The 13,031-nt window shown below is 52.5% G+C and overlaps 1 protein-coding gene and 1 long non-coding RNA gene across 4 annotated transcripts; both read right to left on the reverse strand.

Annotated features, from left to right (window-relative positions):
* Nucleotides 1-3,885: 3,885 nt before the first annotated feature.
* On the reverse strand, nucleotides 3,886-5,476 carry LOC134758531 (uncharacterized). Its single transcript, XR_010133809.1, has 3 exons — nucleotides 5,051-5,476; nucleotides 4,768-4,822; nucleotides 3,886-4,032 (listed from the first exon to the last, which is right to left on the reverse strand). It is a non-coding gene; the product is annotated as an uncharacterized lncRNA (long non-coding RNA).
* Nucleotides 5,477-5,525: 49 nt separating this feature from the next.
* LOC109026853 (transcription factor CP2-like protein 1) lies at nucleotides 5,526-11,836 on the reverse strand. 3 transcript variants are annotated; one of them, XM_063706460.1, is made up of 6 exons: nucleotides 11,709-11,836; nucleotides 11,075-11,226; nucleotides 10,867-10,940; nucleotides 9,508-9,614; nucleotides 6,278-6,409; nucleotides 5,526-5,700 (listed from the first exon to the last, which is right to left on the reverse strand). In XM_063706460.1, exons 1-4 carry the CDS (start codon nucleotides 11,789-11,791, stop codon nucleotides 9,591-9,593), a joined length of 333 nt encoding a protein of 110 aa, XP_063562530.1. In that variant the 5' UTR covers nucleotides 11,792-11,836; the 3' UTR covers nucleotides 5,526-5,700; nucleotides 6,278-6,409; nucleotides 9,508-9,590. The 3 variants fall into 3 exon arrangements, with proteins under 3 accessions (XP_063562530.1, XP_018882241.1, XP_063562529.1); XM_019026696.4 differs by lacking the exon at nucleotides 5,526-5,700 and having other exon boundaries at nucleotides 6,046-6,409; XM_063706459.1 differs by lacking the exons at nucleotides 5,526-5,700; nucleotides 6,278-6,409; nucleotides 9,508-9,614 and having other exon boundaries at nucleotides 10,616-10,940.
* Between the last annotated feature and the right edge of the window lie 1,195 nt (nucleotides 11,837-13,031).

Genomic DNA, 13,031 nt, shown 5'->3' on the forward strand with positions numbered 1-13,031 from the left:
TGTGAAAAAAAGATCCAGCTGGATTTATTTATTCCCTTGTTCCAGACCCCATCCTTTGCCCTAGTTTATAGTTTAAGCAGAAGACATTTCCCCGTGGGGACAATAAAGCCAAGAAAACTGAACACCACATTAAATGTTCAACACATTGGATAACACATTAAGTGTATATACCTTTTAAAAATTAACTTTTAATTTAAAAAGGGCGTAAGTAAAATTTTTAAATGAATTAACACTCTCAGTGATCACCAGCCAACACTGCTCATGGCAAAAGCTCTTTCCACATTGCCAGTTTTTGTGTTTTTTGCCTCATAAACTTGGCCAGCTCAGAAGAATGAACGGGTAAGGAAGACTTCCAACAGCCATTGCTGCTGACCAGAAAGAAAAGTGAAGCTGGAGCCTACTTGCCTCCTCTCGGGGTGAGATGCAAGATACTTTGGCTCACCTGAAGCCTGTTGAGTCAGCCAAGTGTTTTAACAAGGTTTCTGGTGAAGACAAGCTATCAGTCTCTTGAGCAGTGGAGTTCCCCTGGCCTAGGTCAGAACCAAGTAGTAGCCATCTGGATTCTGCACTGAAAGCAGTAAAAAGGCACCAGCAGGACCAGTCAGGTCCTCACCCTCCAAGCAGCCTACAATGCGTCTGGCACACCCAAGTGTTTTTTTGTTTTATTCCTTTTTTTGAGGTGAAGTTTCGCTCGTCACCCAGGCTGGTAGTTCACTGCAACCTCCACCTCCCGGGTTCCAGCGATTCTCCTGCCTCAGCCTCCCGAGGAGCTGGGATTACAAGTGCCCGCCACCACGCCTGGCTAATTTTTGTATTTTTAGTAGAGATGGGGTTCCACCATGTTGGCCAGGCTGGTCTTGAACTCCTGACCTCATGATCTGCCCGCCTCGGCCTCCCAAAGTGCTGGGGTTACAGGTGTGAGCCACCACGCCCGGCCACACGTGTCTTAAAACCTGACTTCACATCTACCTCTTCTACCCCCTTGTGTACATAAGCCAAGCTGACCAGCTCTGGCATGTGGAGGGGTGGAAGGCAAACATCTGAATAACCAGATGCCAAGCAGACTAGTCAGAGGTGCCCTATGCCAGATGATGTCCAGCAAGCACCTGCCTTTCTGCCTTGTATCGTGCCAGGGGCAGGTGGAGAAAAGTGGGGGCCTTACCTTTCCCTCTAATAAACTCCCTGACAACAGAAACTGGAGCATTTTTTATTTAATGAGGATGCATTTATTCAGTCATGTTTTTCCTAAGCAATAAATGTCTTTTAGCTATACAAATCCCTCTCCCCTTGACACAAAGCTGGCATTCACAGATGTTTGCTAGTTAATTGGGACGCATCCCCTTAATCCCCTTCAAAGAGGTTTTTGTTTGTTTGTTTTGTTTTGTGTGTTTTTTTTGTGAGACGTTTGAGACAGACTCGCTCTGTCACCCAGGCTGGAGTGCAGTGGGGCAATCTCGGTTCACTGCAACCTCTGCCTCTTGGGTTCAAGGGATTCTCCTGCCTCAGCCTCCCAAGTAGCTGGGACCACGGGCACGTGCCAGCACGCCCGGGTAGTTTTTTGTATTTTTTATAGAGATGGGGTTTTGTCATGTTGGCCAGGCTGGTTTTGAATTCCTGTCCTCAAGTGATCCACCTGCCTCAGCCTCCCAAAGTGCTGGGATTACAGGCATGAGCCACCGCACCTGGCCCCCAAAGAGCCTTTTAGTCTCATTTAGGAGACGGAATATATGCTCAGCACACTCTTATCACCCTTTATAGGGCCAGGCAGGCACACTCCTCTGCCTCTAAAATCCCTTTTTTCACCACAGCCACAAAGTATGATTCGTCCTTAAAATTCTGGACCACCTGTAAGAGTGAAGCGGGCACAAAGGCAATTTTGTTATTAGAGCCAAAGAGAACAATCCATGCCATGGAAAAGAAAGCTTAATCTGAGGCAGAAGTGTTAGCGAGGCTTCCGTGGGGACTTGCGACAGGAAACGGCTGCCTTTTATCTGGTCACTGAGGAGAATGAAGATGCCCCCAGTGCCCTGGTGGAAAAGGCGATGGATCTGATTGGCTGGGATGGCCAGAGCTCAGCCAGTTTCCCCATCAGCTCTACAGCACTGAGTTCATCCAGAGAGATCTCTTGATAAAAGTCTTGGGGCATGGGCAACACAGAGGCAGGGGTCAGCAGGGGAAGGGAGTCCAGAGACGTGCCCACAGGAAACCAGGGGTGCCAGGAAGATGGCTATGGGGTGGGGGGAGGAGAAGTAAAGAGGGAAAAGTTGGCTGGGTGTGGTGGCTCACGCCTGTAATCCCAGCACTTTGGGAGGCCGAGGGGTGGATCACGAGGTCAGGAGTTCAAGACCAGCCTGGCCAAGATGGTGAAACCCCATCTCTACTAAAAACTACAAAAATTAGCTGGGCATGGTGGCAGGCTCCTGTAATCCCAACTACTTGGGAGGCTGAGGCAGGAGAATCTCTTGAACCTGGGTGGCAGAAGTTGCAGTGAGCTGAGATCGCGCCACTGCACTCCAGCCTGGGCAACAGAGTGAGACTCCGTCTCAAAAAAAAAAAAAAAAGGAAAAAAGTCTACTTCACCTCTCATCCCTCATCTTTTGGGAGGTGTCTGAGGGGAACCCCCAGTTTAAAGACATAGGACACCCACATATTAATGACTGGGACCCAAGTACATAACAAGATGATGTTCTAATCCCATATGCTAATGGAGTGACGATCAGGTGGGGTGGAGGAGTAGAACATGAATAAACCCAAGGAGACATTCTGGAAGGAGAGGGACTAATCTGGTCATGGAAGGTAGGGAAATGCCAAGAAGGGCATCCTGGGTCCCAGGAATGGTGGGGTATCACCATTCCTCTTCTAGGGAGAGGTTTCATGCAGCTACAGCTGAATTTCCTGTGTTCTGGAGAGAGAGGCCAGAACCTCACCTGAGTCAGGGTTCTTAGGAACCTCGTTCCCTTGCCTAGAGGTCTCCTGAGCCACATACAAAGTCAGTTGGTGACAGATGGGCCTGGACCAGGAAAACAGTCTATGTATCAGTCTTATACCTGAACTAACAGCTCCCACTTCTAGCCCCCATCCTAGGAGAGATCCCAGCCTCCTCCCAGGTCTCGAGGGAGGGAGGTCACTAAGTAGTTCTTAGGTATTTAACGAATGCTGGACACTAGGGGGAGAAAAAATGGGGAGGAAAAAACCCCACAGACATCTCTATCCCCAGAAATGGAATGAGGCAGGTGGGATGGCCACAGAAGGAGGAGGTCACAGGAGCCTAGCTTTTCACCCCAGCCCTGCCAGCTTTGGGTTGTGACCTCAGACTGGTCACTGTCCTTCTTGGGCCTGAGTTTCTTCTGTAAAAAGAGGGAGTAGGACTAAGTGGTCTTTAAGGTGACTTCTGGCTTAAACATTGTATGAGCCGGGCGCAGTGGCTCACTCCTGTAATCCCAGCACTTTGGGAGGCCAAGGCAGGTGGATCACCTGAGATCAGGAGTTCAAGACCAGCCTGACGAACGTGGTGAAACCCCGTCTCTACTAAAAATACAAAAAATTAGACGGGCGCGGTGGCAAGTGCCTGTAGTCCCAGCTACTCGGGAGGCTGAGGCGGGAAAATGGCGTGAACCCAGGAGGCGGAGCTTGCAGTGAGCCAAGATAGTGCCACTGCAGTCCGGCCTGGGCGAAAGACTCCGTCTTAAAAAAAAAAAAAAAATTGGCCAGGCATGGTGGCAGATGCCTGTAATCCCAGCTACTCTGGAGGCTGAGGCAGGATAATCACTTGAACCTGAGGCAGAGGTTGCAGTGAGCCAAGATTGCACCATTGCATTCCAGCCTGGGCAACAAGAGTGAAACTCCATATTAAAAAAAAAATTGTATGAAACATACCTGCTAGCTAAGTTAGTAAGGGCCACTACAGTGGGAAGGGGACCCTGGTTGGCAGTGCCCAGCACCTGGCTCTAAGAGTATTGAAAAGGCGGATCCCATCAGCAGCCCCGCAGATTTGGATAAGGTCCTGGGATGTAAGCTTCAGCAGATCCGGACCTGTAGAGTCAGACAGGGCCAGACTGAGGAAAGAGGCCTGGGATCAAGGGTGGGAAGTAAGGGACACAGTCTATTAGTCTACAAATAGCCCTAGTGTGCTCAGACATGGGAGTCAGGCTTGGATTTAAATGCCAGTTCTGCCACTTGTTAGCTGTGTGTCCTTGGGCAAGTTATTTAACCTCTCTGGGCACTGTCCTCAAGGAATAGTGTATAAATTATATGGGATAATTCATGAGACGAGAGCCTAGCACAATGCTGGGCAACTCTTAGTCCCCAATAAAGGTTAGTTGAAGGGCCCACAACAAGCCAGGACAGAGACAGGCTTCCTGCCTGTGTGTCCCACCCACTCTCAGTCCCCTACAGGTCTGGCTCCTGCCAGACGCTAGCCTCACCAGTGAAGTTGGCCAGCATCCGGCAGTAGCTGGAGAACCGGTGCTGATGCAACCATTGCTGTGTCTCTGAGATGGGGGCTTTATGGTTCAGATCCTGAGGTATAAAATGGATGGTCCAGGTAATACCAGGACCCAGGGACAGAACAAGAAAGGGAAACAGCCCCTCCCTTGGGAGGTCCCAAGTCTGAGAAGGGAGGCTCTTCCTGCCCAGTCGTATCAGGTAAGTTACAATCTAGGGCCATATCACATCTGGCCACCAGGGGGCAGGGCCACTCCATTCTGGAGCTTGAGATGAAGCTGCGGAGGCTTTGGGACAGTGGGGAGTGGGAAGGGGAAGGCTCACCTCAACTGGGCTACACCCCAAGGTGTCCAGAGCGAATGGCGGTGAGGAACAGAGCCTATGAGGAGGAGCAAAGGTTCAAGAACTCTGCGGAGCATTACAGCCAGTCTCCCTCCACCAACACCCTTCCTCCAGGCCTGCCCTGGGACACAGAGCTTGCTCCTGTCCTCACCCCACACATTCCCCACCAATCCCCAGCCCTGCCCTTTGCTCCATGCCTGGGCTGGGAGCTCTTTTCTTCACTCTCACCCCAAAGGGCTGACAGGAGGTGCTCATCCTGCCTCACCTTTCTGGGGACAAGAACCTGCAGGAGTGGGGAGAGGTCAGAGCCAGAGAGCTGAGAGGTGGCTGGGGCCTTGCAGGGGACTCCGGCCATGGCAAATACTGCAGGCAAACACACAGCAATGCTGGTCATTGCTCCCTTCTCTCCACCTGTATATTAAGAGCTGACCAGGGGCCTGACAAGTGGACTGGGTTTCCACAGGAAGGAAGAAGTTAACCAGCCGGCAGGCCTGGGGCAGTGAGGAAGGGCCTTGGAGGAGCTGGCCAGGAGGAGCAGCAGTAGGAGGAGGGGGCCAGGCAGAGGGAGCACACAAGGAAGGAGGTGGCGATGGCCCGCGTAGGACAGGCAGCCTGGAGGGCGTCAGCTCCTGGAAGCTTCAACAACCACAGACAGGGCAGAGAGTGTCCTTTGCAGGAAGTGGTGGAGTCCCCGGGGGGCTGTGATGGGCTTGCAGCAGTCAGAGCCCTGGAGGCCTCCATTTCCCCATCTGTACCGTGAGGATCTTTTCTCCAACTCTCCCCTCCTGCTCTCGCCCCAACACACACACCTCCAAGAAGACAGTGCTCTCGCAGGCGGTCTGATACTTGTCCCTCTCATGCAGGGGCTGTTTCTCCATCTTCTCGCGGCCCATTTTCAGTTTCCGCTCCTTTGGGCTGCAGGAGGATGATGAGGAAAGCCTCAGGCTCCTTTCTTTCTTTCTTTCTTTCTTTCTTTCTTTCTTTTTGAGCTGCAGTCTCGCTCCGTTGTGCAGGTTGGAGTGCAGTGGCGCGATCTCAGCTCACCGCAACCTCCGCCTCCTGGGTTCAAGCGATTCTCCTGCCTCAGCCTCCCGAGTAGCTGGGATTACAGGCTCGTGCCACCACGCCCGGCTAATTTTTGTATTTTTAGTAGAGACGGGGTTTCACCCTATTGGCCAGGCTTGTCTCAACCTCTTGACCTTGTGATCCACCTACCTCAGCCTCCCAAAGTGCTGGGATTACAGGCATGAGCCACCGCGCCCGGCCCAAAGACTCTTTCTTTACCTGCCTGCCTCTCTCCAGTGGCTCTGTTGGATTGGCTGTGAGACAGAGACCAAGCCCCATCCCTCTGTGTACAGAAAAGGAAACAGTTCAAGAGATGGGGCACAGCAGGCTGAGGATCCACAGCAACGTGGGGCTAGAACCCACACAGCCGGCGAGGCCAGGTGACAGCCCTGAGAGAGAGGAAAATGGGCCCCATTGCTGCCTGTACCTTAAACACCTTGATGAGGCAGCCAGCTGAGTGCAGGTGGTCTAGCGGCAGCCCCTTGTCACTGGGCCTGAAGGTGTCGATCTGGAGGCGGAAAGGGATGCCTTTCTCTCCACCTTTCTTCCGAGGTGTGAACTGAGATGGAGAAGAAACAGAAAACAGGGCGACTCCAGATCCACCCACATGCAAGGGAGTCCACCCAAAACCAGTTACCCGCCTGCCACCTGTCAGCCACATACTACAACAGCAACTTTCCATCCCCAACCAGTGTCCATTCTATTTTTTTTTATTTTTTGAGACGGGGTCTTGCTCTGTCACCCAGGCTGGAGTGCAATGGTGTGATCTTGGCTCACTGCAACCTCCGCCTCTCAGGTTCAAGCGATTCTCTTGCCTCAGCCTCCGGAATAGCTGGGACTACCGGCGCGTGCCACCGTGCCCAGCTAATTTTTGTATTTTTAGTAGAGATGGGGGTTTCATCATGTTGGCCAGGCTGGTCTCAAACTCATGACCTCAAGTGATCCCCCCGCCTCGGCCTCCCAAAGTGCTGGGATTACTGTCATGAACCATAGCTCCCGGCCAAGCTTCCATTCTTTTTTTTTGCCCAGGCTGGAGTGCAATGGCGTGATCTCAGCTCACAGCAACCTCTACCTCCCGGGTTCAAGCAATTCTTCTGCCTCAGCCTCCCGAGTAGCTGGGATTACAGGCATGTGCCACCACACCCAGCTAATTTTGTATTTTTAGTAGAGACGGGGTTTCTCCATGTTGGTCAGGCTGGTTCACTGCAAGCTCCACCTCCCAAGTTCACACCATTCTCCAGCCTCGGCCTCCCAAGTAGCTGGGACTACAGGCGCCCACCACTACGCCCAGCTAATTTTTTGTATTTTTAGTAGAGACGGAGTTTCACCGTGTTAGCCAGGATGGTCTTGATCTCCTGACCTTGTGTCGTGATCCACCCGCCTCGGCCTCCCAAAGTGCTGGGATTACAGGCGTGAGCCAGCGCACCCGGCCCCAAGTTTCCATTCTTAAAGCATCACTTTACTACGTTCTTTGCCTTGGTCAAAATCCTTCAATGGCTCCCCATGGTTATGAGACCAGAAGCAAAGTTTCTAACCCTGGTATTGGATCACCTTAAAGAGTCAAGTCAAGCATTGCTGCACGGCTGCTCTTTCTCATCCGTCAGTGAACCCACTGACCCACCCTGCCTCCCTAATCAGGACCCCAACACACCTGCAGTTTTCCCCAGAGGCCTCTACCCAGAAAGCTCCCCTACTCACATCTGAGCCAAGACATCCCCTTCAAGGGTAGTAGAGCGGCCAGATAAAATACAGGATGCCTAGTAAAGTTTGAATCTCAGATGAACAACAAATAATTTTTAGTGTAAGTGTATCTCAACTATTGCATGGAATATACTTATACTAAAAAAATTCTTTTTTTTTTTCTTTTTTTTTTTTTGAGACGGAGTCTCCCTCTGTCGCCCAGGCTGGAGTGCAGTGGTGCAATCTCAGCTCACTGCAAGCTCTGCCTCCTGGGTTCAAGAGACTTTGTTTTAAAAAAACATTTAAAATTTAAATTTGGCTGGCGTGGTGGCTCACACCTATAATCCCAGCACACAGCAGGAGACAGAGGCAAGAGGATCACTTTGGGCCAGGAGTTTGAGGCCAGCCTGGGCAACAGAGTGAGACCTCACCTCTACAAAAAAAATTTAAGAATTAGCTGGGCCTAGTGGCACATGCCTATAGTCCCAGTTACTCGGGAGGCTGAGGCAGGAGGATTGACTATACCCAGGAGTTCCAGGCTGCAGTGAGCTATGATTGCATCACTGTACTCCAGTCTAGGTGACAGAGTGAGACCCTCTCTATATAAAAAAACAATAATTTAAAATAATAATGCTGGGCGCAGTGGCTCACGCCTGTAATCCCAGCACTTTGGGAGGCTGAGGCGGGCAGTTCACTTGAGGTCAGGAGTTCAAGACCAGCCTGGCCAACATGATAAGACCCCCATCTCTCTACTAAAATACAAAAATTAGCTGGGTATGGTGGCATGCTCATGTAATCCCAGCTACTTGGGAGGCTGAGGCAGGAGAATCGCTTGAAACTGGGAGACAGAGGTTGCAGTGAGTTGGGATCACACCACTGTACTCCAGCCTGTGCAACAAAGCAACACTCTGTTTCAAAATAAATAAATACAATGGGGAACAGTGGCTCATGCCTGTAATCCCAGAACTTTGGGAGGTTGAGGCAGGAGAATCACCTGAGGTCAGGAGTTTGAGACCAGCCTGGCCAACGTGGTGAAACCCTGTCTCTACTAAAAATACAAAAATTATCTGGGCATGGTGGCCTGTGCTGTAATCCCAGCTACTCAGGAGGCTGAGACAGGAGAATCACCTGAACCTGGGAGGCAGAGGTTGCAGCAGTGAGCCCAGACCGTGCCATTGCACTCCAGCCTGGGCGACTCTGTCTCAAAAATAAATAAATAAATAAAATTAAATAAATAAATATAAATAAAAATAAAGTAAAATTCAAATTTGAGCATCCTATATTTTATTTGCTAAATCTGCCAATCCACTCCAGGAAGCCTTTCAGGCCTGCCACTCCGAGCAGCCTGCAGCCTCTGTGTTTGGCCTGGCACCAGGATTCTAAGGGTAAACAGCATCTTCCTCTCTTCACACCCAGTAGTCACAGTAGCCTGCCCATAATCCCGTGAAAAACGGTGAAAGAGTCCAACTTTAGAGTGAGGAAACTAAGGCTCACAGAGGCTACAGGACCTGGGTAAGATCCATGCTAAGAAGTGGTAAGGCAGGCATGGTGGGTCACGCTTGTAATCCCAGCACTTTGGGAGGCTGAGGTGGGTGGATCACCTGAGGTTGAGAGTTCAAGACCAGCCTGACCAACATGGAGAAACCCTGTCTCTACTAAAAATACAAAATTAGACGGGCATGGTGCCGCATGCCTGTAATCCCAGCTACTCAGGAGGCTGAGGTAGGAGAATTGCTTGAAGCTGGGAGGTGGAGGTTGCGGTGCGCCGAGATCACGCCATTGCGCTTCAGCCTGGGCAACAAGAGTGAAACTCCATCTCAAAAAAAAAAAAAAAAAGCAAAGAAAAAAATATATATCCTTTTTTTTCGCACCTGGCCGAGAGTCATTCTTATTTTCCCCTCACCCCTGCCCAAACTCACCTTCCTTTTCCACCCCATCTGACCTCCAGCCTTTTCCCAGGCCCAGCTTCAGGCTCACCTGCAGGAAAAGAGATGTCCTCTTGGTTGGGTCCCAGTGAAACTCCACCATGTTGAGTTGTGAGAGCAGCACTTGGGGTTCTATCACTCCCACGGACAGTGGCACATCTGCAGGCACAGGGTGGCAAGCAGGGAGCCAGGCTCAGCCTTCCCAGTCCACAAGGACTCCTGAGCCAGAGCTCAGGCTCGAAGGGCCCCCGGCCTTTCCCCACTCATCGATGTCCAGGATGCGGTCCCTGGGCCCAGCTCCACCTCCACCCAGCCAGCTGCTGCTACGGCTCTGTGTACTGCAGGTGCGGGTCGTGGAACACCACCTGCACCACACTCTGCAGCCACAGGAGGGCGTGGCGCACAGTCAGAGGACGCCAGCATTGAGGACCCAGTCTTCACACCTGTGTAGGCTGACCTTCCCACACCTCCCTTCCTACCCCAGGAGGCATTAGGACTTAGAATCACCAATCCGTGTTCAAATGCCCATCTGCCACTCACGACTGTGAACCAGAGAAGTAATCTAGAGACTCTGAGCCTCAGTTTCCTCATCTGTAAAAAGGGGGAGTTAATGCCTTCCCACCCTAGGCACGCCACCCATTTCTTTGCAACATGTCACTGTTGGTCATTTCACAGAATATGTGTAATTACTTGTTTGTCTTAGTAGAATGCAAGCCTCCTGAGGAAGGGAGCCACATCTGTCTCATTACTGATGAATCCCTAGCTCATGGAACATTTTCTGGCATAGAATGGGGGCTAAATAGGTAATTTTTTGAGAAAAGGTCATGTGTGTGAATAACACTGTGTAAATATATTTATAATTTTATTTTTATTATTATTATTTTTTTAAGACAGAGTCTGCTTTGTTGCTCAGGCTGGAGTGTAGTGGTGCGATCTTTGCTCACTGCACCCTCTGCTTCCTGGGTTCAAGCCATTCTCATGCCTCAGCCTCCCGAGTACCTGGGATTACAGGTGTGCACCACCATGCCCAGGTAATTTTTTTATTTTTAGTAGAGACGGGGTTTCACCATGGCTGGTCTTGAACTCCTGACCTCAGGTGATGCGCCCGCCTCAGCCTCCCAAAGTGCTGGGATTACAGGCGTGAGCCACTGCGGCCAGCCTACACTGTGTAAATGTGTTTCTAAATCTCAGTTCTGCTACTTGCTGGCTCTGTGTCCTTGAGAAAACACTTAACTTCTCTGTGCCTGTTTCTTCAATTCCTGCCCACCACGGAGCTGTTGTGAGGGTCCAATTAAATGACGGACGTGAGAGGGTTCTCCATGACGATGACATCACTGTGATGACATTGGCTTCTTGCCCAGAGAAAAAGTCATACCCAGCCTTTGCCACTTCTGGGGAGGAGTGTACCCACCTTCAGCAGCTGGGGGCACTGGGTGGCATCACACGGCTTGGAGCTGCAGAGCATCCGGACCTCATAGGACTGGCCTGGGAGGGATTAAGGGGTTGCGTGAGCCCCACTCTGAGGGGCAGAGTGGCACCTACCACCTCCAGCTCACCCTGAGCCCAGCTTCCGGAGCTCACTGCCCACTAGCTCCTCCCCTCTCCCAGGCCTAGCATACCCTGGTTCAGGTAGGTGAGGGTCTCCTCCTGCTGCTTCACGGCTGGCGAGGTGGCTGCACAGAGCACGTACTGGAACATGGGGCAGGGCAGCTCCGTGCCAGGGATGTTGGGCAGCTCCTCCTGCTTCAAGTAGGGCAAGGGCAGGGGCTCCCTGCCAGGGAGAGGAGGGCTCTGCCAGCTTTCTGCCCTGTCCATCCCCTTTTCTAAAGGTCTTTGACTCTCTATGCCAGACCTTCCCTCTGGGGAACCCACAGTTTCCTGTAGCAGGTCCCCAAGCTGCAGCCAGGGCCAAAGGGACCCCCACTCAGCTCCTCGGGCCTCCAGGAGGCCTCCCTGAAGGTGCTGATCTCAGATTTGTGGCTGTTCTACTCAACAGCTGCCATCAATTACTTGTCTTTGCAGCCTCAAAGCTTGCCTGATACTGAGTAAATTCCCAACAAAAATGTCCTAAGTGGGATCAGGGTGTTTTTGAGATGTCCCAGGACACACTGAACTCCAGGTACATTTGACCACTTCCCCATCTCCAGAGGAGCCCAGGAATGGGAGCCCCACTCCCCTCAGCTTGAAATGGATGAGGTCCACCCCAACTTCAGACCAGCACTTTCCCGGGGACCTGGGGGATCCAGCCCTTACCTGAGCAGGCTGCTGGGGGGCCCAGGGTATAGATCCCCAGGACTGGGCCATAGATGCTCCGGCTGGTTGTGCCAAAACAGCATCTTGGAGAGGGGGCAGGGCCGGCTGTGAAACAGCTCAGCGTGGGGTTGGGCTGCACCCACTGGCCCCTCACCTGGGGCCTCTACCTTTATACACAGAAGCACACCTGCAAAAGGGTGGGGCGGGGCCTGGGCCTCTTATTGGCTGAGCACCCAGGGCTCTAGCACACTCCGGACCTGTGGGGGCAGCCCAGGTTGAGGGGAATCAAGATCTGGGTCCCAAGGGCTCCCCAGCAATCATTAACTTGAAGGGGAGGGTACAGCAAAACAAAGTCACAAGGATGGATGTCCAGTCCTCTACTGGTCCCCAAGAGGCCCAGGGGCAATGAGGGGCACCCTCAGGTTTCAAGATTGGCCCCAGATCCATAAGCCACACAGAGTCCTGGAGACCCCTGGGGTCGGCCCCTCCCCTGACGCCACGGGATAAGCCTGTCCACTCTAGGGGACAGGACAGGCAGACACAGCATCACAGGGACCTGCAAAAGGGCCTCTGATGCCCACTGCCCTCCCTCCCTCCTCTGCCTGACCACACACACACACACACACACACACACACACATGCACTGGTGGCAGGACACCTGTCCTTTAGCTGGGGGCTACCTAGCTAGGGGACTGGAGTTTACAGAACACAGCCCAGCTTGTTGTGGAAACACTCCAGGGGGTGGCGCTTCCAGGAGAGGGAGGTGTGCCCAGGAGGGCTCCCCATTAGAGCAGCCCAGGAGCTCCAGTGGGGCTGGTCCTTTTGCCCCTTCCTTGCCCTGGGGCTTGGAGCAGGCCATGTTTATGGACAAATACAGTCAGCCTGGGGGCGGGCCTTTTTCTCCACACTGGGCACATGTTGTCACTGTACACAGACAGCCCCAGCCCCCTGCCCACCTCCTACTACTGTGTTTGATATAAACAGAACTAGGGCAGAGAGCAGAGATGGGGTACTAAAATGTGGCTGACTCATGGGACTCTAGCTACCCAGGCTCCCAGATTCTGAGGGGCCTGCCTGGGGAGCGGCAGAGCCAAAGAGATGCCTGTCCCCTGCTCTGCCACCTGCATCTCCAGGCACCTGGCACTTGGTCCCACGGGCTTTCTTCCCCCAGGAGTCTGGATGGAATCCAAGTGGGGAGGTTGGGGGAGCGGGGGGATGGAGGCATTCCTGCTGCTAGGGCCAAAGAAGCAGCCAGAGGCCCTGAGGTCCCCTCCATACATTATCCCCAAGGCTGTGAGGACTTACCCCATGCCCTGAGTTGGA

This window comes from Gorilla gorilla, chromosome 4 (genome assembly GCF_029281585.2).
Source record: "Gorilla gorilla gorilla isolate KB3781 chromosome 4, NHGRI_mGorGor1-v2.1_pri, whole genome shotgun sequence".
In the NCBI taxonomy this organism is placed as follows: domain Eukaryota; kingdom Metazoa; phylum Chordata; class Mammalia; order Primates; family Hominidae; genus Gorilla; species Gorilla gorilla.

What these genes read in the sequence shown, in the direction of transcription:
- LOC109026853 (XM_063706459.1), bottom strand. Translation starts at nt 11,791, where the DNA reads ATGCTGTTTTGGCACAACCAGCCGGAGCATCTATGGCCCAGTCCTGGG. An exon ending in CCCCCCAGCAGCCTGCTCAG is followed by an intron (nt 11,227 to 11,708) that starts GTAAGGGCTGGA and finishes TCTCCCTGGCAG; the next exon opens with GGAGCCCCTGCCCTTGCCCT. An exon ending in CCTCACCTACCTGAACCAGG is followed by an intron (nt 10,941 to 11,074) that starts GTATGCTAGGCC and finishes AATCCCTCCCAG; the next exon opens with GCCAGTCCTATGAGGTCCGG.